The sequence below is a fragment of the Falco punctatus genome (genome assembly GCF_963210335.1).
Source record: "Falco punctatus genome assembly, chromosome: 8".
Taxonomy (NCBI): Eukaryota; Metazoa; Chordata; class Aves; order Falconiformes; family Falconidae; genus Falco; species Falco punctatus.
Window position 1 is genome coordinate 44,771,612 of NC_137588.1, and position 23,780 is coordinate 44,795,391.

The window sequence follows — 23,780 nt, forward strand, 5'->3', positions numbered from 1 at the left end:
GTCCGGGCTTGTTGGTGCCGAATATAGAAGTCAGTGGCAAGCAGCAGGGTTTGACTTGAACACTGTGCTTATCTTGCAAAATAGCCATGATGGGTTGTGATCTAACGCTGATATTGACTGAATGATGCCCGGGATTAGGCAGGGACCTCACAGCCCCACATGGCTGCAGCAAAACCAGAAAGAGCCCCCCCCCATATGTCTGCACCGCACTCCCTGCCCATGCTGAGCCATCGGGCCCTGCCAGCCTTCCAGAACTGAGAAGCCTTGCAAAGGGCCAGCCAGCACACAGTAGCTGACAGTCCCACCTCGCCAGGGGTATAGAAGTGGCATTTAGAATCATCCGTTCTGAGGATGAGAGCTCCAGCCACCGGGCGGGTGGGCAGCCCTGGGCTTCCTTCCTCCCCAGGCAGGGATGCTGCTTCAGTTAAGACTCACGCTTCTGACTACATCGGATGTTACCTGGGAAAGTATCATTAACAAAAGGGCTGAACTGTTTAACTCGAGCTCCATTTTTGCAGTAAGTGTATTTTTTTACAGCAGTTCCAAATTTTTTTATATCTTGCCTTAATCATCTATCTCTTTGACTTGGTGAAGCTGTCTCAGTAAAAGTCCTTGAGAGGGCTGACAGGCAACCATTGACTTTGGTCAGTGGCCGTGCACGTAATCCTTTAGACCTAAACTGTTGACCCACTCTGGGACTAGGATTGGATCCAGCTGCACCCAGGCTCCTCTCTGAGAAGGCATTAGAAAGCAAGGGGGTCCTTTCTGAATCTTGTGACTCAATGGTACGGCTTCTCCCCCCCTTAGCCATGCATCAGACTCATACCTGTACTGACAGTAAACTGTCATCATGGACAGGGTTGCCGTGGATAAACTGCTGCAAAAACTTCAGTGTACACCATCCCAAGTGGGGATAGAATGGGCCCAAAAATACTGGAAAGCTGAGGAGGGCCAAAGTGGTAGGGCAGACAGAACAATGTAGAAGTGAGCAGAGCAAAACATTAAAAGAGGTAAAGGCAAAGGCTTTTGTGTCTGCAGGTACTCCAAATGCCAGATCGCACCCGAGATCAAGGACTCCCCTAGACCACTCTGGAGTGCCCCAAGGACTGCTGAATTTTGTTTGTTGGGCATTTCTATTTCTAATCCTCATACTTCTCTGGAACCCAAAATGTAATATGGCCACAGCTAAGAAACCTGTGATATTGTTTGGGGCCATAGCTGAAGTAACTTGTGTGTATTAAGATGTTGATTTGAAACTTATTCCAGGCTTAACTGTACTTGCTGCTGTTGTTCTGTTTGTACTATTGATTGTTAAGTCACAACTGGAGTTCTGATCAACATGAGCCTATTATGTGTGAGTAGTTTCAGGAAGATACATGTAAGTTTAGCATGTATATGTGTGGTAATAATAATAGTTGCAAGAAATAATCATAATGACAGATTTTTGAAAAATAAAAAGGGTATCCCTGCTACCAGTAATAATACGACCTATGCCGTGATACAGGGATTTCGTAAAATGATGAGTTGGAGACAACGCATGCCTTGCATGTCAATGCCAACTACCTGAGGAAGAAATTCCTATTTTTGTAATTCCATTAAACATATCAGAAGCCCTTTTAAAACTATGGGAAACAAATCGCACTGTAAGGGAAGTTAGTGTGATCCCTGTGGTGCCTGCTCTCCTTTACTGATGGCCCACCAATTTGACATATGAAGATATATGGCATAAAAATTGCTCTGTGTACTCCGCAACCATGAACAATTCACCAATCCATGTATCGTGTACCCTCATTCCATGGATGACCAATCTAGATCATAGACCACACTGGGGAACTCCGATTACTTTCAAACACTTTGGTGCCATTAACGCGGAATGGTGCTTGGAGTTCCCTGCAAGATGTGGTACAGGTTGTCCCATCGGCAGCAAAGAGGCCTCTTGCGTTTGGTCTTCAGCTGCATGAAAACAAAATGCCAAATGGCTCAAGAGCCCTCTGAATACCTGGGCTCCGACTCCCGTTGAGAGTTGGAACTGCACAGTTGTTCTAAATGGCACCAACATAAACGAACACCCCTGGGCGTGGATGGCTGCTGGCAAATATTGTGCTCTAAGGACAATCTGTTTATGCTGTAACTGTAGTGCCCCCATTCCCAGTAAATGCAACCAGCCCAGCTGCAACCCCTCTCTCAACCAGACCTCTGTAGGTACGTGGGCGATACGGAATGGACAAAAATGTCACTTCCCACTGAATCATTATCATCGTGGCCACTGGAGTGTGGGAACTTTTAATGCCATGTGTAGTTCAGTTCTGATTCCTGCACCACTGTTTGGGCTTGCTCTGACGGCAGAACCTGTGACTATATTGAGCTCTTCTGGGATAACTTACTGTACTTTAGGACTCCCTAGTTTATGCCCTTTATATGCTTTTGATTATGTTCAAGGGTTAGCTGATAGAGCAGGGCACAGAAACCAAGAGCAGCGTACTGTCTCCTGTGCCATGGCTAAGTTATTATACCCCAGAAATGGAAGTAAATTCAGCAGTGAAATCATTTGGGGGGTTTTGGATACAGATAGTTTAGAATCAACTATATAGACAGAATTTGACAGGGCAAGTGGAATCTTTGTCAAACTGAACAAGAATATTTGTAAGTGCAATAGATGCACAATTGCAAGGGACTGCTAAAATAGTTTTACAGAATAAATTAACACTAGATATGGTATTATGAAATAGACAAGGTCTTTGTGGGTGGCTGAATACCACCCATCCCAAGGAAACCTGTTGTGTGTCAATTCCGAATGTGGCTGCTACCTTGTATCATGCCACAAACCAAATGAGAAAAATTGCAGCTCAGACCCAGGAGCTCCCTGAGCAGATGAAACCGAGACAGGACAGTGGCAGCAGACTGGATGGATTTCAAAGGTTTTCAGTTGGCCTGGATTAGAATTAGTGGATGGATTCAGAATCTAATCCTGCATGCATTAATGTTTATCATACTGATTGTTATTGTTAGTATTGCATTGTCTTGTGTGAAATCTACAAATCTCTGACTCTGGTCAACGGCTGCAGGCATAATCCTTTAGACCTGAACTATTGACCAAGTCTATTACTAGGACAGATCAGCTGCACCCACACTCCTCTGAGAAACGTGTTTAGAGAGCAAGGGGGACCTTGGTGGGAGGGAAAGACCTGGCTGCTTCGGGAGCTGGGGTGACCCTTCTTCCAGCCCTGCTCCTGGGCACTCACAGCCTCCCATGTTGCCCCGAGCTAGGACACGTCCCCAGGGCCAGCATAGCCCCTGAGGTCTTTGGGGTACCTCAGATGGCACTGGTAGATCTTTGGGGGGCACAGACACTCACATGGAGGTCCCACACGAAGGTGTCACCAGAAAAGGCACACTGAAGCTCCTGCAGTGCAACAAGAAACTCTCTGAAGACACCAAAATTCACTTGGAGGCTCTTGCAGGTGCACAGACAGAGATGGTGAGGGTACTGGTGTGCATCAGGAGGGACAGCCAGATCTCTGGGAAGTAGAAAAAAAGCACCTGGCAGCACCTGGAGGTGCATCAAAAGGCACTCAATCCTCTCTGGGGATCACCAAAAGCAATAAGGATGGCACTTAGGTGCTGCCAAAGGGACTTGGTGGGTCCAGGTGTGTGCCAGAAGGTACTGGTAGCGCTCTGGGAAGCACAGATAGGTGTGCAGGCCATGCAAGTTGCACCAAATGGACTGAGCCCCATGGGCCACATCCCAAAGCTCTGGGAAGCACTTGGGCACTGCAAACAGCACTGGTTCATCAGTGTTGAGTGCAGAATGACTGTTGGAGGACACCTGAAGGCACTGCAGAGTCTGTTGTGCTGCAGTGCAAGGCACCTGGGCAGCATAGAAAGACATGTGGAGTCCCTTAAGTGCATCAGAAGGCACCTGGGACCATAACAAGCCCAAAAAAGGCCCTTGGAGACCACTGGTGGCAAACAGCAATGCACCCAGGTCTTTTGCACAGAAAGGACTACCAGAGCTCTGCGCTCAGGAGGCATCCAGGTATGCCCTGAAACACACTTGGAAGCCCCCCAGAGCTCATCAGAAATCACTTTTACATCACTGGGCACACTGAAAAGTGCTTGGACACCCCAAAGAAAAGCATGACGGTGTTATGATGTCCCAGAGGTGCACCCCCAAAGACCACTGGGGCATCATCAAGGGGGGCCTGGAGGAGCCTGGGGCACACCAAAAGGCAGGCAGAAAGACTCCCATGACCCCAGTGAGAAGCTGGGGACACAAAGCTCTGGGTGCCAAGGGCTGCTGCTTCCTACAGGAGTGACCGCTGCTTCCAGGGGCCCAGCAGGCTTTGGCTCCAGAGCCTGGAGGCTGCAGGATGGATCCAAGTCCCACACTGTCCCTTCTCCTGCCACTGGAGAAGACAGGCTGCCTGGTGTGGGGGAAGAGCATTGAGCAGGTGCTGGAGAGGCAGGGAGCCAAGGACGTGGGAGCAGAAGACAACACAACACAGCCAGTCCCTTCCAGGCTACTTTAATACCAAGTGAACAGCATGCGGCCGGACCTCCTGGTCTCACGGCATCATTCATGTGCAGCCAGTAACCCCACAGCTACTTCCCCGCAGCCCAAAGAGCCCTGCGCCCCCCAGAGCCTGCAGGCACTCCCCTCATTAGAAACAGCTCCATCAGCCCACGGAATGTCCCCTGTCCACCAGGACAGTCCTCACGTGTGGCCTTGTCCTCACCTGAGGCTGTTCCTCAGGAACCAGGCATGCCAGCAGAGGTGAGATGGCCCCCCAGGGATGCCCAGGTGGCCCCCACTGTCCCCTCTCCCTAGCCACTGCTGGCAGTCTTTCCTAGCAGCTTCTCCTTCTCCCAAGACCTGCACCAGGCCTGTCTCCACCACAGCAGAACAACACAAACCAATGTAAAAGCCAAACTGGGCAGGTAAACCTTTGTCCCCAAAAAACAGAACTAACCCCAAAGGCTGGCAGGGGACAGGCAGCTGTCACAGACCAGAGCAGCAGGCCCATCCTCCACACCCAGCTCTCAAAACAAACTCAAACAAACTGAAAGCCTGGAACAGGACCGGGTCCCCAGCAGGGCTCACACACCGCTCCTGCGGCTGGCGACACTGAGGCTGGCAGCTCAGGTTCAGCTCCTGGTTCGGGCAGGACACAGCTGCCTATGTCAGCTGGCTCTCTGCAGCGGAGAAGAAAGCATCAGGCTCTGTGCAGTGCTGCAGGGAGCAGCACCCCAAAACCCCCTCCCCTTGTATCCCCTGCTGCCAGCCACAAATCCCACCCGGAGCTCAGAGCCACTGGGGTCACATCCAGCAAAGGAGTGACTCCTTCAGCCCTGCCCACCACGCTGGCTCCCCCCATGCACTAGAAGCACCATAGCTCCACACTCCCAGAGACACTCCAGGACTTTGGGAAAGGCAGGGGGTTGGCACTGGCACCGCTCAAAGACTCACCTAACATCTGAAGAACGCGCAGCGCCGCTGCAGCCTTCGCCTCCTCGTGCCTGCTCCTGCCTGGCCCATTCTGCCAGACCCACGTGAACCCACTGAAGGGCACAGAACACCCTGGGATCACCACTTGGCACCAGAACCTCAGCCACCCACTGGGGTCTGCCTGGACACACTTGGTGAGGAACATGGGGGTCCCCCGGTACTGCCTCCAGCACAGCATGTTCAGGCAGTCCACTGCGCTGCACAGCAGCGGAGACAGGGGTGCCTGCGTGGGGACTCCCAGGCACTTGTCCCCTTGGACCTGGCTGAATGATGGCTTCTCCCTGCATGACTGCAGTTTCTTCTTCAGGTCGGGGTTCAGCCAATCCACCCTCACACCTGGGCCACTGAGCCTGTTCCCTAGGAGAGATGGGCAGCAGCTGGCAGATGTTCAGACACTAGCCATCCAGCACCACCCACCCCCACCCTGTCCTGTCCCCCACCACTTGGCACAGCGACACTGTGCCCACGGGTGGTCTGGCACCGACCCACACTGTATGAACTGCACAGGACCCCTTCCCCTGCCTGCACAACCACTCACACAGCCGCAGGATGGTTGCTTCTCCACCTCTGGCTGCTGCCAAGGTGGCCTTGGGGCTGCAAAGCTCAGGGAATTTTAGGGGCAGCCTGCTTTTAGGGACAGGTGCAAAGACGTCAAAGCCAAGCACTTCTCTGCTGGGGCAGAACCAGGTACAAACCAGGACTCTGGAGGTTCTGGTTCTGTCTGGGAAACACGTCCCATCACAGGGCTGTGCAACTGCACGACGGGGCACTGAGGGGTAGCGCGTATCCCCGAGAAGGGTTTAATAACTTGGTCAACACTCTGCATGCACTGGGCTGGTATTGGTGATGCTCCTGCTCTGAGCAGGCAGCTGCCTGATGACCTCCAGCAGCCCCTTTACCTCAGCACCACTTGGTCTGCAAAAGGGCTGCCGGGGATCAGACCCACTGAGGACAACAGGCCTCCCATGGGACACAGGGAGAAAACAGGGGATGTCTCAGGGCTGAAATCACCTCACAGCCAAGTCTGGAGGTGGGATCGGTCCTTCCTTAGAGATACCAGGAAGACCAGCATCCCAAGCAGCATCCCACAGCACCCCAACCTCCCACTTACCTTCCATCAGGGTTTTCTTGGCCATGGCAGCAGCCTGGTGTGAGCTGTATTTCAGCACAGCAAGCTGTGCCCATTTCTGGCAGGGGCTGGTATGCAGGGTGACCTTGAGAACCCCCTCCGTGACCTGCCGCAGCATGGCCTCCACCTCCTTCCGGCTCACCGAGGTGGCCAGGCCATCCATGCTCAGCTCGCACTTATCCGTGCTCCTGCACACCATGATGGCACAGCCCTCCCGCACCTCAAAGTTGTTGAGGGCAGCGATGGCCTCTTTGGCGCTGCGCCGGCTGCTGTACTTGGCGTAGGCAAAGCCCCGGTTCAGCCCACTGAAGGTCATCATGAGGCGGAACTCGTAGAGCTTCCCCACGCTCTGGAAGAGTGGGATCAGTGTGTTCTCATATATGTCCTGCGGCAGCTTCCCAATGAACACTTCCGTGCCCGCTGGTGGCGCGTCGCCCACCCAGCCTGCAGGCACACAGCAACACAGTGCACGTGGGTGAGGCCCACCTGACCTCCGTGCCCGCCAGGCACCCTACGTGCTGTGCTCCCAGGGCACCATGGTGCTGAGATACTCTTCTCACATACCTGGAGGGGGGCCACCATACCGCCTCTGCCCGTTGGTCTGCACCAGGTTGATGCCAGTTTCTTTCGCCCAGGCAAGCAGGGCCATCTTGTTGGCCTTATTAACACTGGTAATCCATGCCTGAAGAGGGAGATGATGCTGGGGCTTGCTGGGGCAAAGAGTTTTCAGCCTCCCAACTAGGGGCATCCCAAACCCACGAAGCAACTGCAAGGCCTAGCACCGACCGGCATGTGGAGAAGCAAACACTGAACCCCTCCGCCCCAAGGAAACCTGAGGAGCCTCTCAACACTGCACATCCAAGGAGTACCATGCCCACTGCCCAAGCCTGCTCCACGTGACCAAGTCCAGCAACTTCAGCAGAGCACAAGGACACCAGCAGCTCCCCTGTGGCTGCCTGCAAGGGCTCTGAGAGCCAAGGCCCAGATGGCTGCTCACTGGTGCTGCAAGAAGGGGCTGGAGCATGGAGCCAAGGTGACCATCAGGCCGTGAAATCCCACACAGGCTGGGACCCCAAGACAGCCAAGTCTCTTCTACCAGCATCTCCTCAAGCTTCTGAGGCCATCACAGAGGGTTTGGAGACACCATCTGTGTGCCAATGCCATCAGGGTTTAGCTCACTGAGGTCTCATTAGGGCCTGTGAACCCGTGCCTTCACCTCGCCCATCACCCCGCATCGCCCGGCGGTGGGTGGCACCTCTCCCTCTCCAAGGGGTTTCAACTTTCCTGAAGACAAAAAACCCACCTCTGGATGACAGTGGGGGTCAAACCGAGGCAATCTTGCTGTGAGGAGCAGGAAGGCCAACAGCGTCCCCCGCCACGGCCCTGGGCTCCCAGGGCCGGGTCCCAGCACAGGGCACTACCTGCCCCCCCGGTACCGGGGGCTGCGGGGGGCGCCAGGGCTCTGGGGGAGGCATGACAGAGCCGAGCCCAGCTCAGGCCCCACCGATGCGGTGCCAACACCCGCCTGGTCTCCAAGCGGCACGGGCTGCCCCGGGCCACCGCGGCGGGCGAGGGGCCGGACCGGGCTGGGGGCCGCACCACCCGCCCGCGGGTCCCACAGCCGGGGCTCGGGGGCTCCGGCCCCCGCCCGACAGCACCGAGGGGAGCCGTGCCCCGCACCGCGGCTCCCCGCGCCGCCCCCCAAGGGCGCTCACCGTCTCCACCGTCTCCACCGTCTCCATCGCCTCCACCGCCGCTGCTCCTCCTCGCCGCCCGGCCCGCGGCTCTGGAAGGTTCCAGCGCCGCCGCTCCGCCCCCCACGCCACGGCTGCCCCGCCCCGGGCAGCGCGGGAGGGACCCGCCGGCAGCGCCCGCCCCGCTCCCGCCGCCCGGCCACGGGAGGGAGCCCCGGGCTTAAAGCTGCCGCCTCTGGGGAGAGGGACCGGGGGGTGGGGGGGGCCGGCCCAAGTCGCCCCCGGGCGGCCTCGCTGGCTGGCGGGTCTCTGCTCTGCCCAGGGCGCAGGGGCCGGCAGCGAGGGGGGCGCATCGCAGCTGAAGAAACGTCCCCCCGCCCCCTCCAGGGCAGCTCTCGCCCCACGAGCAGCCGAGCAAACCCCTGCCCCGGGTGGGAAGTAGGGACAGGAGCCACGGCCTGGGAGGGACAGATTTATTGTGTTTCTGGGAGCAGTGCCTTTACATTTTACTTTGTATAAGGTCACCTCCCCGCAGCCAGAGCAGAGAGATGGGGCGGGATGATTATTCAAAGCGACGGGAACAAGAAGCTGTGGCCAAGACCCCGGGGCCTGCCGACAGCACGGGGCTCCATGTGTCACCACAGTGACAGCGGATGGGAGGTCAGCATTTGCCAGAGCCACTTGCAAAACATCTTTGCAGCGATGTACTAGAGAGTCAGGGCATGTCCCAGGGCTTGGTGCTGCCTCTCTGCTCCCACCGGGAAAGGAGGGGAATGAGACAAGAATAAATACAACTTTCAAAAGCCCCCCCAACCCCGTGCCCACTGCTGCGTGGCCTGGTGAAGGCATTTACAGAAGGATATCTGTCATCCAGAATCCAACAAACGAGCAGACGTGTCCAGAAGGGATTTAAGGCTGGCTCGTTCGCATCCTGATCTCCTCAACCAGGCTCTCCCTGCGAACGTTGACCTGCACAGGGGGAGCACAAAGTTGCTTCAATACAACACAAGCAGCTTGACATAGCACAACCTTCTCTGATGCCCAAGGGATGGCCTGCACGTTTGTGGCCCTGTCTCTCGGGAGATCACAGCAGTGCTGGCAGCAGTCCCTCTGTGAGGACTGAGTGGGCTGCAGCACTTGTGGAGCTGAACCTGTGAGCGCAAGAACCTGCCTGCAACCCTGCCAAGCCCTCTCCTGCCCAATCATCATGAATAATACTCTTCCCACTGTTTCCTACTGGTTCCAGAGCCAGGACCAGTATGTAGATCAGTGCTGGTCCTGCACCCTGGATGGAAAGCACAAGCAGCCATACAGCCCACTGAATTGCCCCTCCATGTTCCAGGCTCCTGAACTGAGGAATAGCTAGGGATTCAAGGAGGCCACACAATTGGAAACTCTCCAGAACTGGAGACAACCATGCTTCATGGCTCCAGGAAACCACATGGTGTAAGGAACCGGAACATGAGCTGTTACAGAAGTTCCTGAGGAGACCACTGCTTGAAAAGATCAATGAGCAAGCCATACTGAGAACCTGTTATAAGGGGTCTCGGTGGCAGGCTGACATGAGGGCACGTGCTCCACAGCAAGTCAAGATGGCCTGAGGAAACTCGCCTCACCCAGTCTCCAAAAGTGCACCCACAAGGCCACCACCATCAGTCTACAGGCTTCACCTCAAGTCTGTCAGCCCTGGTTTGTACCTCTCTGCCTACAGCATGGAGAGCTTTCCCTATGCCACACCTTCTGTATGAGCAGCTTTGTTATGCCTTGGAGGCTTTTCACATCAGGTGGAAGTGCCTTACTCCTCTGATCTCCCCTTTGGGCACTACACTGAAAATGTGGGCCAGCAAAGCCACCTTGCTGTGCACACCCTGATGGCACTGCTGCAGAGCAGAGCACAGATGGGTCTGGAGGGCTGGGATCAAGTAGCCAATTCCCCTCACGCCATGATGAGCCTCACCTCCTCCCTGGTTGCCACGACCCGCAGCTTGACAACTCCATCCTTGAGCTCCTGCTCACCCACAATGGCCACAAGAGGGATGCCCGTGTCCTCACAGTACTGCAGCTGATTCAGCAGCTTGGGATTCTTCTTGTACAGCACCTCTGCCTGGAAGAGAACCAGAGCATACCACCATGATCAGCAATGACCTGTTTCTCAGCAGACTGGCCCAGCAATGCCTGGTTGGGGGAGTGCAAACTGCCATCTGGTGAGCGTGGTGGTTCATGGTGGAGGAGAAGATGGGCTAATGAGGAAGGCTGGGCATTACAGCTAATAAGTAATGCAACTCAGCTCAAAGATACTCACAAGCCACTGCTTATCCTCAGGAAATAGCAGGTCATTAGTTCTAGTCCATGTCAGACCAGGGCCAAACATCTGTGGTGTCCCTACAGGGTCAGGAGCCCGGCAGAGCACCCAGGCACTCTCCTCCATTCAGCCATCACGGGAGTCTGCCCGCAGCAGGCAGGGAGCAGGGCCCTGCCACACAGCTTGCCTTCAGCCTGCAGAAAACAGCCCAGGCTCCTCCCTGGCCTCACTCTCCCCTCCTTGAAAGGCTCCATAGGTTTTTTTTGCTTTTTATTGGAAGTGGCATGGTATCCCTGGTGCCACGCAGCAGGGGCTGGAGTGTTGCCTGCTTTGGGAATCTGTCCTGAGATAACAGAGTAGCCACTGCAGTGTTACAGAGATAACCAAGCCATGCTGCCCAGCCCTTCCTGGAAAACACCTGACTCGGGACACTGAGAAAAGGCAGGCTCCATTCAGGAGGGCAGTCTGCTGCCCACCTTCTCCCCGTGACTCCTTCCTCCCAAAGCAAAGCCAGATCTCATCCATTCCTTGCACACAGTGCAGGCCAGGCAGCCCCTGACTTCACTATCACCTGGTCATACCTTGATTCCAGCATCCCACAGCTCAGAGATGAGCTTCAGCCGCTCTTCAAGGAGCTTCTTCTGGGCAGAGGCCACCAGCACCTGTGTCTCTGTTGTCCTGATCTTTTCCTCAGAGGCCTAAAGAGGGGACAAGACTCAAAAGATGCCATGGACATAACAGAGATATCCGATACCATACAAGCAGGATGGGTCACCACCCCAGGGCCATCAATTTAGCGGTGAAGACCAGGCTCAGTGGGATTAACAGCATAAACTCAGTAGAGTCAGGGAGGCCCCCCCCCCCCATTGAAGCAGAATCATCTTCTGCAGCTGTTCTATGACAGGGGATTAACAGAGCCTCCCTCCTGTGCTGCAGGTATGTGCAGATGAAGACACGCTGAGAATGAGCAATTTCCCTTCCAGCTTCTTCCTGGAGGCTGTCCCTCCATACCAGGGGTCTCCCAGAGATCTGCTCCAAGCAGATCCAAAAAGCTGGATAGAGGCAGTTGCCTACTGTACAGCTGAGCTAGCAACTGTGGGTTAGATTAACAGCAGCAAGCTGAGATACTGCAGCACTGTCAGGAGCTACCTGCTCCCATGGTAGATGCTGGATATTCAAAGCAGCATTTTCCTGCCGCCCCTTTTGCTGAAGGGAGAAGCCTTTAAAAGGTCACCTGCAGAGAAACAAACCTAGCCAGAACTGCAGGTGGTAGGGAAGAATACATTCTCCATTTAGAAATCCCAGCTGTGTCTAGATGCTAAGAGAGAACTCCACACAACAGGTCTCTGGGGGACAGAAACATGCAGCAGTGTTTTGCAAGCCTACAGAGACCTATTTAACATCAATTGAATGGGACAGAGGACAACACATTGGTACAGCAACCCTAAGGAGGGAGGAACAGGAGAAAAAAAACAAAACAATCAAAAGGATCTGGGACACTTTGAACATTTGTTCCCCGTCTGGTCTCTGTAGCACCTTGGGCAGGAAGACTAGGTGGGGGGGGCTGCCACCTCGCCAGCCTTGCAGAGCAGAGCTGCCTTGCCAAGGAGCATGTGGCGTCACGCCATGCCTAATGCAGTGGGGAACACTAAGGCACCTGACCTGGTTATCTGGCACTGCTGAGGATTAAAGTGCCCCCTCCAGCTGCAGCTGAACAAGCCGTGTCTGAGGGCTGCTGGAAGAAGGGTCTTGTCTCCAGTGCGAGTCACAGAGACCATCCTCCCAAGCCAGAGAAAATTGGAGCTTATATCCTGGTTCTGACTCCTGCTGCAGAGCACAGTAGAGGCCCAGCTGGCTTCTCCATCAAAGACTGCAGCAAGGAAAACTCACCAGCATCTGCTGGACTGGGGGGTACATGGGGAAGATGTAAATTCTTGCTCTTTCTCCATGCTTAGTTGAGGACCAAAGGCACCTACCTGCACTCTCTGCTCTAGGATGGAGAAGATCCGCTCAATCCCAATGCTGACTCCCACGCAGGGCACCTTCCGTCCCTTGGGATCAAACATCCCCACCAGCCCGTCGTAGCGACCACCTCCAGCCACGCTCCCAACGCTGACTGGCTCCTCCACATGGTCATTCTCCTGCTGCAGCAGGACGGCCTCAAAGATCACCCCCGTGTAATAGTCCAGACCCCGCGCCAGGCTCAGGTCAAAAGAGATCTGTAGGACACAAGGGAAGCCCCGTCACGGCGTGCACTCGGGGGGCCCAGGCTGCCCAGCCACGAGGGCAGCCCCCCCTCCTGCCTCTGCACCCCCTCACCTGCCCTGTGATGCCAAACAGGGTCAGGTACTCAAACAGCAGCTTCATGTCCCCCAGCCCCTCCTTGGCCAGCTTGTTCTGTGACAACTTGGGGTCCTGGAGAAGCCGCTCGATCAGGTCCAGGCCACCTGTGGGAACGAGCTGTGCCTCACATCTGCCAGTGACACATCACCCGCAGCGATGGGCCTGGCCAGCCTTGCGCGTGCCTCGCACCGCTCTGCCGCTGGCCCTCCCTGCCTGGCCTGGAAGAACAAGGCCAAGGGCTCCAACCCACAGCGCTCACCGTGAAGCTGGACATATTCCCCGATGCGATCTGCAGCCTCGGGAGAGAGCCCCTTCTCTCCTACCATCTCGCTCCTCACTTCTTCCCACGGCATCTGTGAGGGGAGAGATGAACATCAGCCACTGCTCCAGGGATGTGGTCTCTCCTGGGGAAGGTCTCTGCTGGTTCTGCCCAATACAGGTGAACATCTGCCCTGAACAGATCTCTACACAGCAGAACCCCATCAGTGTCAGCATGGTTAAGAGGTGCATGAGAGAAGCAGCATATCAAATGCTCTCAGACCACGGCCATATATATAGTCACAGCTCCATTTCTTGTACCTCTGCACAGTCTGCTTGTACCCCCAACGCTGCAGTCAGCAAAGCCGTCCCCCAGGCCAAATACTTTGGTTTTGATTTCTGGCCAGAACTGAACATCCATACTGTAAAAGCACCAAGTTTGAGAGATGTCTTGCTGCTGTGGTTTCCCTGGTTAGGTACTCTAATCATAAATACTAGTCAAGAAAGTGTTGCTGGTCATGGCTACCACCTGGAAAGGTGTGAGGACATGCAAAAGCCCAATGTAAGCAGAACACACTGCAGTTTTCTCACTGACAGAAGGGTCAAAGAGAAGTAGAGTCTTGATCACATGCAGCTGCACCAAGATAAATCACAGTATTTCCATATGAAACCAAGGCAATTATCCCATTCTAAAAAAATCAAATCCTCCCTTCCTATTGCTTTTCCATGCACACACAGCCCCAAAACCTACACTTTGGTCATGCCTTTGCAATAGTTGTCACTACTAACAGGACTGTAAGTGAGCCCTTCCTCTAGCTGATTTCATTCAATCATCACACGAGGCCTCCAAAGGAAAATGCTGTTCATCCTTGAACAAAGCAACACAAATACAAGACAAGGTACAAGGGTGCTTTGTTAAGGGTTTTACAGGAAGGTTAGGAGCGCTCCTTTAAGGAGTCAGCCCACAGTGTCCCCCACATGATTGAACATACACAGAAATTCACCTCCAAATTCTACTGTGAATCCTGAGTGAAGAAAAGTGAATTTTTAAATTACACTTAATTTTAAGGTTCCTCTCCCCTAGCCATTTAGCGGAGGACTATATATACATGTATATACTGATCTCCAGCATCTTTATATCTGACTAGGGCCTACAGTCAAGACAATCAGCTGCAAAGAAAAAGCTGTACCTAACCCAGGCACCTTTCCCTCTTCCCAAGGGGCCATATAAGGGCCTGAATCCCTTACAGATCTTCACAACAGCCAGTGCTCTTGAGACAGCTTGCTGAGCGCAGTCCCATGGGTACCTGCTGCCTTGTTGCCCTGATCATGCTGAAACAGCCTGGCCAGCAACATGCACATGCTGTAGAGTCTGTGGCATGATCATGAACAGCACCAGCTTGCAGGACAGTATTTAAGAATAGGGTCCTGGACAACACAACAACTCTAGCAGCCTACTCACCTGTGGATTTCCATTTAACTCCACTCTGTCACCTGCAAGCCAACCGTCTTACAGACTATCATTTATGATTGCACTTCTCTACTCCTGCATTACCACAGAGATTTACTGTTTATGTCATGTTTGCCATGCAGCTGAACCAGATGATCTTTTGAAATCCCTTCCAAACTGGGCTGCTTTATGATTCCAGGACACAACTGTGATTCCTCACAGCACCCAACTGAACCTGATATATTTTAAAAGGCTTTTCAATCTGCTGGCCCAGTCTGGGGGCAGGCTTTCATGATCCTGGTTCATAAGCAGCAGCACCTTAAGAAGGCTAAGGTTTGGGATGTGAAGGCTCCCACATGAAAAGCTTTTTTCCTTCCCTCCTTTCCATTTGTCAGGACCTCATGGGATACTGGAGAAGAAAGCACAGAATCCAGTTTGCCTATGTGACTGTGCCCTATGTGCCTCACCTCCAGAGAAAGACAGAAATCAGAACTCAAAGTTTACCAGCATTTTCCAGCCAGTTCTCATGGACCATGGTAAGAGCAGCCCAGAGGGACAGAGACTCACTGAAACTCCAGCAGCAGCAGTTGCAGCCCAGGGCTCCAGCCCGTACCTTATCCAGTTTGTCAACACTGGAGCAGATCGTTCGGAACTTGCTGTCTGGGACACCGCAAACTGCAAACATCCCATCAAGGATGCGCCGATCGTTGACCTGAGGGAGAGGGACCAAGTCATTAACTATGAACTCGAATAGATGCTTCAGCTGTGTAGTTTCTCTCATCTGTAGTTTTAAGCATGAAAGTGAAACTAGCAGATAACTGCCAAGATTTTTTGTTGTTTGCAGTTTCTGTCTCTTCCCATTCCTGTGGAGCTAAGCTGTCTCTCTGCCCACAGCAGACCAGCTACCACAACTGACTCCTACAAAGCCTAGGTAGAACTATCACATTCTCCTTCTAGAGCTACAGACACCTCCATGCAACAGAAGAAAAAACATCAAGGTCTATGAGTCCTCTCATGCGGACATGTAAATACAGCTCAGGAAAAGATCACAGACAAAGGAGATTAAATCAGTGCATTACCCTGCTCTCTCACTGTAAGAACAAAAGGACATCTGGTTATGTTAAAACATCAGTAAGGAATGATTTATTTTGTTATAGTATAGTGAATTCCATAGTTTAATTATGCTTTGTAATAGTAGGTAACTGAGGCCAAAGGCTCACCTGGATTCAACATTTGGAGAACATTTACAATTAAGTTAGACAGAAACAAAATATGCTTGGGAGCTTGTAATCTTCCAGCATCAACATGAAACAGACAGTGGCTCACGGAAGACAAGAATAACTGCAAGCAGGTTATTCTGCTGTTCCCCACTGCAAGGGTGTGTTCTCATTCTCAAAGGCATCCGCTTTCACCACAGCCCAGACACACGGTAGCTGGGCAGGCTGTTCCTGTGCACAGCTCTTCAGCTCATCCCAGACAAGTTCAAGGTTCAACTGCCCCGCTAACCAGTGGGGGCTGCACACAGGAATGCAACACCGAGCTTGCACTGCTCAGCTCCCCTGCAGAGCCCAGCAACAACTCGGCTCTGGGTCCCCCTCAAAGACCCCACCACCCTCCGGCACACTGGGCACTCCTACCCATCACTCTCCTACTGGTGTAGACCCTTCCCCATCCTGCCTAATCTGCACATCCAGCACCATTCACAGCCACGCCAAGGTAACAGACATTTTCAAGCAAATAGCAAGTTCAACCTATAGTAGGGCATGACCCTTCTGCAAAAGGCCTCAGCCCCAGAAAGGACCCGGGGGGAAGGCAGAAGTCTGTGAACACTACAGCGCACATACTGAGTGACTGTCCCTACTAAGGGAGAGCTGGGGCAAGGGCAGGGATCCTGGGCCAGCGCCTGTGTTTTACTGCAGGCAGGGAACATGACCCGGCTGCTGGACATTTTGCAGGGGACTGTAGTTAGTCCTAGAGAGAACTCTGCTAACTGCAGCCTCAGGAAACCTCCTTGCATTCCCAGCTAAAGGCAAATCTGAGCTGAGGTCCAGCCTTTTAGCATATACACCATGAGGAGCCGGGAAGAACTTCTGGATCAGACCTTAGCGGGCACTGAGTAGCAACAGGTGCTGCTGGATAAAACTGCAGAAACAATGACCACTGCTTCCCACCACGGCACAGAGACCCACCCAGTCTCACCTTAATGAGAAAGTCCCCAAGCTGCAGGTCCCTCAGGATCTCGTGCACGATCTTCAGGCACTCAGCATCGGGAATCATGGGGTCAAACTGGCCGGCGATGTCAAAATCCTGGGGCACAGGAAAAAGCAATTAAGCACCACTGGCACGGCTGCAGCAATACAGCTTCAACTCTGCCAACAGGTTTCTTTACAAAAAGCATCAGTAACCTGACATAAGGGAGCACTAGCCCTTGCCAATAGGATGCAGAAAGGATGGAATGTGGGTTATGACCCTCTTTTAGCAAAGGTAGTAGTGTGCTCATGTCCACTGCATTGCAAAGAGTTTGTATACTGCATTGTGGCCAGCACAGACAGTTTGCAAGACACCGTTCTGCTTCTCCCTGCTTTCTGCTTCTGGAGCTGCATGACCTGCTCCCTGCCTCTGACACAGCAGTTTACTATGTGATACACTTTGAAACAGCGATCTTTGAAAACAATAAAGAGGAGACAGCAGAGCAATCAAACAGTAAATAAATAGAACAAAGGAACCAGGAAAGGAGGAGAAAACTGCTTATTATTTGGTACGACCTAAATGCCAAATGTTTCACCTTGATTCTTAGGAATTAGTGTTCCTTTTCTTAATACACATGCCAACCAAGTTAATGATCAGGGAAGAAGACAAGAGAAGTGATCTCAGTGGAGGCAAACCGAAGCTTCAACTGCCAAGACAGACAAAGAAATCGGAAAGCCTGAGTGGTCTCCACCAGAGACTACCAGATGAACTAGCACACAGAACTAAAGCCCAACAGCAAGATGTTTTGATAGGCTGGTACCTCATGACTGGAAAATAACAAAGATAATATCAATGTTCAGAGAAAAATAAAACACAGAAGTAACAAGAGACCTCTTATTTGACTCCCATTTATGAATCCCAAATGCAAGGCCTTTTAATGAGATTTTGAGCACAAAACAATTTTAATTAAGTGGATAGATTTCAACAAGGCTTCACCAAGCTTCTAAAATAAATTGGTGCAATGGATTAGGAAAAAGATCACATCAAATAATCCCATTAGCTGAATGCAAGAAAGGCTGATGCAATCCTCATGGAAGTTGAGCAAGGTCTGGTACAATCAGGAAAGTGCTGCTACCACTCTATGTGGCACAGGTGAAATAGGGACCGGTGAATTATATTTGAGAAAAGACGCAGAAAAAGCTACTAGGCGGAGCAAAGAGGCAAAGCATCTCCCAGGAGAGAAGGTAACAGAGCTTTATTTATGTGGCCTGAGGGGAAGATTTCTTTTAAGTATTTCACAAATATTTATCTGACAAAGGGGAAGAATCCAAAACAAGGGATGACGGCTACCATTTAAAAGAGCTGCACTGGCACAAGGTGAAGTAAATAATCAGACAGAAGTAAGTTTAGCCTGGATATTAGAAGACTATTTCTAGCTATCCTAGGAGTAAGATCTTGAGTAAGTCTTTCAGGAGAGACAGCAGGCAAAGACCCCAAGCTGTCTGGAAATGGGAATTCACCAAGCTAGAGCTGGCAGGTATCCATAGGGGTTGTGTGATAAAACAGGAATGTTCTCAAACAGGAATTTGTTTGCAATATGAGGCCTGGGAACTGTGTTAGTACAGCGGAACATAAACCATTCCTCCGGGCTACCACACTCATCTGAGAAAGCCACAAAGGAAATTGCTTTCTTACCTCTTCTATAATTTGACCTCTGGGTTTTCCCCTTCCTTTGAAATAAAGACTGACTATGCATGGGACAGAAGTACCATATGCTACAGCTGAGTCACATGCTCACCTGGTTCATGTGTCCTGCTGACACTTCCAGGAGTTCAACAGTTGCAATTTGGGATCAGAAGGAAATTCTTACCCTCCACCAGGCTCACAAGCACTGTGGGATGGAGCAAGGAGCTGCCCTTCTCCACAGTGCACAGCAGGCCACATACCTAGGCACCTGGGAGCTGTATCACAAAGTTCTCTTGACACACCAGCAGCCTGTGTCACAGCCACTGTCCTCACTCTCCCACTCTCAAAATGGTTTTCATATCCATAAGGGGATGCTAGGGAGATTAGAGGATCCTCCTGAGCTTTCCACAGCCCAGGGAAGGCTGCTGCAGGGTAACACAGCCTTGCTCCTATGTTTTCATGGTGTTATGTCCCCACAGGTGCTGCCCAGCCTACAACCTCATTCAGCAGCATCCCTGTCAGTGGCCAAACTCACACACTGGTAGAACTCCCTGTAGCGGCCCCTGGTCATGGCTGGGTTGTCTCGTCTGTACACCTTAGCGATGTGGTAACGCTTAATATTGGTGATCTTGTTCATTGCCAAATAGCGAGCAAAGGGCACCTGAGACAGTAGGGTCAAGGATGGAAACGAATTTGGATCACCCCACCCCATTATCAGTCACCAGCAGCGCTGGGTCCCTACTATCTCCCCAACACCCAGCACAGTGTGGTGCACACCCCTGGGGCGAAGCAGCTGCCAAGAGATAGCTGGGCTCACCACAGCTCCCCAGGGTCTCCACAACTGTCCAAGACATGGCCCATACATGCTGCCATTAAGCGTCCCCACAGGCATCTTCCAGCACCACCTTTGGCTGAATCTCAAGTTTCACGTGGGCTGTGTACCACAGCAGCCTAGCGTGGGTACCCTGCTGTAAGAGAAACCCCACTCAACACAGATCTTCCTTACCTCCACGTACAAGTGTTACTTCACTGAACAGAAGCACTGTACAGTAAATAACTGAGTGGGGGTTCTGCACCCACTGAACCACACTGCCTGCTCATGCCCTCCCTGTCGGTACAGGGTCAGAGCCAAGAGACTGTCCTCCCTCCTCTTCCCTCACCCTCTGGACAGCACCGCCCCAGAAGGAGGGCAGCAAAGGTGACAAGACCCCTCAGTGCTGGCTGTGGCAGGATACTGTCAGGTCGTAGCGCAGAGACAGCAGCTCCCCTCCTTGATCTTTCAGATCGTAAATGAGCTTCGAGTCTTCACCGTACTTCCCTGTCAGTGTCTCCTACAACAAAAGGACACACGAACAAACAGCATCTTCAGTGACAGGGGATCAGCCCTAGAGCACACAGAAAACAAGGAGAGAAAGGGAGGACACTAGGAGGTGTAAGATGAAAACTCAGCTCTCAACACATCACAGGCTTTCAACTGCAGTATCTTCCTCAGCTCAGCCAACTTGCTGTGTCCTCACTCACCTTCAACTCAAACACCGGCGTATCAATGACTTCTGCTCCATGGCGCTTGAAGCAAGTGATGATCACATTGAAGACTCTCTCGCGAATGGCCATTTGCTTGGGACTGTAGTCCCGTGTGCCCTGGGAATAGGAAAAGATAAAAAGATTCCTGGGATAAGGAGAAGAGCAGCAAAGGATGTAGGGCAAGGCCTCAAGGACAAGAGTCCGAGCACTGTTAGCCTGATGAATGGAGCCTGTTAGAACTTGTAGGGCATAAGCCCTGGGAACAAAGGAACCAGTTAACCGCAGGCTCTTGAGCCATAGCGGTTGAGATGACAACCAGACAGACAAAGAAGAACAAACAGCAAGATAAGGGAATGGGTAGTGCTGATGAGGAACTTTGTTATTCACAAAAGTCACTAGGAAAAAAAAAAACCCCTAATCTTAGAATAGAGAATGTTGCTAGGATAAGATAAACTTATCAGTACCTATTGTTTAAATGATGTGTCTTAGAAGATAACCAATCAGTGTAGTTCACCCTTAAGATTTAACCAATCAGTGTGTAACATGCAGAAGGTAGAAACGTATATAAATATAAGAGAATCACTAATAAATCCACATCTTGCTTGCATCAAGCTACGTCCTGTCTCTTCATTCACCACAAAAGGACACATTGAGTTAGAGGCACACAGTAGAGACAGACGTGAGAGGCAATGTGAAGCTATCATATTGCTAGCAAAAACAGAGATCAGGTCCAGACTCCAGATATCGGGAGAGGCAGTAAAAAGCAGCACCAAAAACCACTAGAATACATCAGGACACAGCTCAATCTGCCACGGTCAGCAGAGGTAAATTTAAGTCAGGAGTTTTACAATACAGGAGACAAAGGAGCCGACACAGATCCAACAGTCAGCGAGTTCAGTGCTTCTGAGCATGACAGCACAGCCAGGATCCGTCCACAGCTCTGATTCAGACATATTAGCCAGACCTCTGCACAACGAGCCACCCTGAGAGGTGGAATCAGAGGAAAGGTACACTTTGAAGCTGTGGAACAGCCAGCAGCTCTACTATGTCTAAACATACATAAAGAGATATCATCTTCTCAAAGTGCAATACCTGTGAAGTGCCCATCTACTGTTCACTGGGATGTGCTCCCTTTTAATTTCTTTGCTGTTAAGAGTCACTGAATTATTTTGATGACATAATTGAAATTTAGCTTTAGGCTCTCAACAATCACTGTTAATTAACTAGACCTTCCACTTTCATTTTCTAGGGACTGGCAGTTAGGCAGGAAGAAGCAGGGAGCTGGCACTTCGTGACACCCCACGTGCAGGTCGCACAGAAAAGAGCAGCTTTCAACAGTACGCTGACATGGCTGAAACAGGCTGGACACCCAAGCCATTTCCCTGGCACTCACAGAGCTCCAAAATCCTCTCTCCACATCTTTAAACAGTGAAAAACCCTTCCACTTTCCAGACCTCACACCACAATTACATTTACCAAAACATACAATAAAGGAAATGGATAAGGGAGAGTTTTGAGACATTTCCTAGTCAGTGGCATTAACATAACCTGTTTTATTTGTCAGCAACGTTCACAGCTGTCTCCCCCACCCAGCATGGAAGCACAGCTGGTCTCCGGTCAGCTGCTAGTGATGAAGCATTCAGGTTACAAAAAAATTCAGCATAAATTGCATTACGGACACTATTCTCAAATGCCTGGAGACTAAAAAGCTACCCCTGAAGGAAGGGTCCTTCTGCAAGAGAACAGAAATGTCAGCTGCTGGCCAGACCTGCTCAGTAAATGGGATTACCCACCCCCACAGGCTAAGGAAAGATCAAAAGCCACGAGACCTTTCTTGCTCCCCACATTTCAACATGTGCTGAACGTTCCTGGCAAACACTGCTGGGCCTCTGGGTTTCTCTGGCTGGCTTCTGCTTTGCAGCTTCTCCACAATGGGCCTTGCACCATCAGAGCTGCGCTTCCCAGGACTCCGTGCTCACCCAGCCTACCAGGCAGCTTCAGCCACCCTGTCCGGGTCAACAGGGAACAGGACCAGTCAGAGGATCCTCAATCCATGAGAGACAATGTCTGCAGGTACTAGTGGGGTCAGTGCTATAAAAGCTGAAAAGCCCTAGCCCTAAACTCATCGGGGCAATGGAAGTCACGACCTTACTTCAAATACTGCAATCCAAGAATACAGGAGACCTCTCATGCTGGGCAGCTACGATAAAGCTTGACCAAAACGGAATTTAATTTCCTGACCACAGCAGCTAATGGGTGGCTTGCCACAAAAGCACAAAAAAGCCTTTAAGTTAGCAGGGTATCTGGGTTAGATGCCGCCACAGACATCTTCACCCCTCTCCCCCCTGCTGCTAAAAGCAAAAAGGGAAACAGAAATGAGAACAGACAGGTGAGTCTGTGCTGAGCCTCTGCACACAGCGGTGCGTGGGGCAGGCTCTGTGTATGCACAAGAGTGGGCTGTGTGTACAGAGGGGCATGCAAGTGCGTGTGCTGGGGGACCTTACCTTTGGGGTCTTGAGCACAAACTTCTGTTTCCCCTCATCTCCTCCTAGCTGCGCCTTCATCTCCAGCAGTTTTGCCACCTCCTTCGCGATCTAGGGAGGAACCGGGGAGGGAGCTGAGGGTAAGCTTACCTGCCAAGTCCAGCCCGTAAGCTTTCCCCAATACCTTCAGCCTCAGCATTACTTCAGCCAGTACATCCAGACTTCTCAACCTCAATACATCCACTATCCCCAGTCTTGCACAGCAACAAGAGGAGCACTCCCTGCTCCTCTCCAGGACTCACCAGTTTGGCCAAGCACCCCAATCTCAGCACCCCCAACAGCCCCCCATTCTCTGGCTTCCACAACCTCCACTGCCCTCAGCACCTGCCTCCCCAGCCCCCACACCTCTCACCCTGTGCACCGCCTCAGGCCCAGCACCCCCAGCTCCTGCCACGCATGCCCCAGCATCAGAAGCCTCCAGCATCCTTCTCTCCAATCTACCACCAGTATCGCCAGTTCCCACTTCCTTTCCCACAGCCTCTCCCCAGGCACCTCACCCTCCCGCCCAGCACTCCCATCCCCCGCCACACTCCTCCCAGTGCCACTGCCCCTAGCCCAGCAACCCCTTTATCAGTACTCCCAGTTCCCCACAGCACCTTCCCCCTAAGCACAGCAACCCCAACCGCACCCCGATCACTTCTGCAACCGCTACACCAGTACCCCCAGTTCCCCCCAACCTCTGCTTCCCCATCCTAACGCCCCCCGCGCCCCACTCGCCTCTCCCCAGGCCGGCTCCCCCCGCCCCAGTCACACCAGCCCGCCGCTCTCGGCCCTACCCCAGCACCCCGCCCCCAGGCACCCCCGCGCCGCGCCGCCCCAGCCCCGCACCCGACGGCCCCCAACCCCTCCCCAGCCCCGCACCCGACGGCCCCCAACCCCTCCCCAGCCCCGCACCCGACGCCGGGGCCCCCCGCACCTCGTCGGGATCGGCCTTGTCCTGCTTGAGCCGCCGCACCGCCTCCGCCTGCGCCCGCACCGCCGCCTCCTCCGCCATTGCCGGCCCGCGCCTGCGCGCTGCGCCTCGCCCTACGGCGTCTGCGCTGCCGCTGCGCCTGCGCGCCGCTGCGCCTGCGCGCCGCCCACCTATTGCCACAGCAACGCCCGCGCCCTGCCGCACCGCGAAGCCAAAATAAGGGCCCGAGGATGGGTTTTTGC

General features: G+C 52.8%; 2 protein-coding genes across 6 annotated transcripts; both read right to left on the reverse strand.

The window, feature by feature from the left end:
- Positions 1-4,509: 4,509 nt before the first annotated feature.
- On the reverse strand, positions 4,510-8,690 carry DND1 (DND microRNA-mediated repression inhibitor 1). 4 transcript variants are annotated; one of them, XM_080399501.1, is made up of 5 exons: positions 8,360-8,690; positions 7,200-7,317; positions 6,618-6,984; positions 5,468-5,863; positions 4,510-5,193 (listed from the first exon to the last, which is right to left on the reverse strand). In XM_080399501.1, exons 1-5 carry the CDS (start codon positions 8,680-8,682, stop codon positions 5,177-5,179), a joined length of 1,221 nt encoding a protein of 406 aa, XP_080255627.1. In that variant the 5' UTR covers positions 8,683-8,690; the 3' UTR covers positions 4,510-5,176. The 4 variants fall into 4 exon arrangements, with proteins under 4 accessions (XP_080255627.1, XP_080255626.1, XP_080255629.1 ...); XM_080399500.1 differs by having other exon boundaries at positions 8,351-8,690; XM_080399503.1 differs by having other exon boundaries at positions 6,618-7,079; positions 8,360-8,444.
- A 97-nt stretch (positions 8,691-8,787) lies between these two features.
- Positions 8,788-23,702, reverse strand: HARS1 (histidyl-tRNA synthetase 1). 2 transcript variants are annotated; one of them, XM_080399494.1, is made up of 13 exons: positions 23,542-23,702; positions 22,587-22,676; positions 20,080-20,199; positions 19,794-19,889; positions 19,094-19,219; positions 16,882-16,989; positions 15,296-15,394; positions 13,234-13,327; positions 12,951-13,078; positions 12,608-12,850; positions 11,213-11,329; positions 10,287-10,433; positions 8,788-9,298 (listed from the first exon to the last, which is right to left on the reverse strand). In XM_080399494.1, exons 1-13 carry the CDS (start codon positions 23,617-23,619, stop codon positions 9,239-9,241), a joined length of 1,506 nt encoding a protein of 501 aa, XP_080255620.1. In that variant the 5' UTR covers positions 23,620-23,702; the 3' UTR covers positions 8,788-9,238. The 2 variants fall into 2 exon arrangements, with proteins under 2 accessions (XP_080255620.1, XP_080255621.1); XM_080399495.1 differs by lacking the exons at positions 8,788-9,298; positions 10,287-10,433; positions 11,213-11,329 and adding an exon at positions 11,336-12,458.
- Positions 23,703-23,780: the final 78 nt, after the last annotated feature.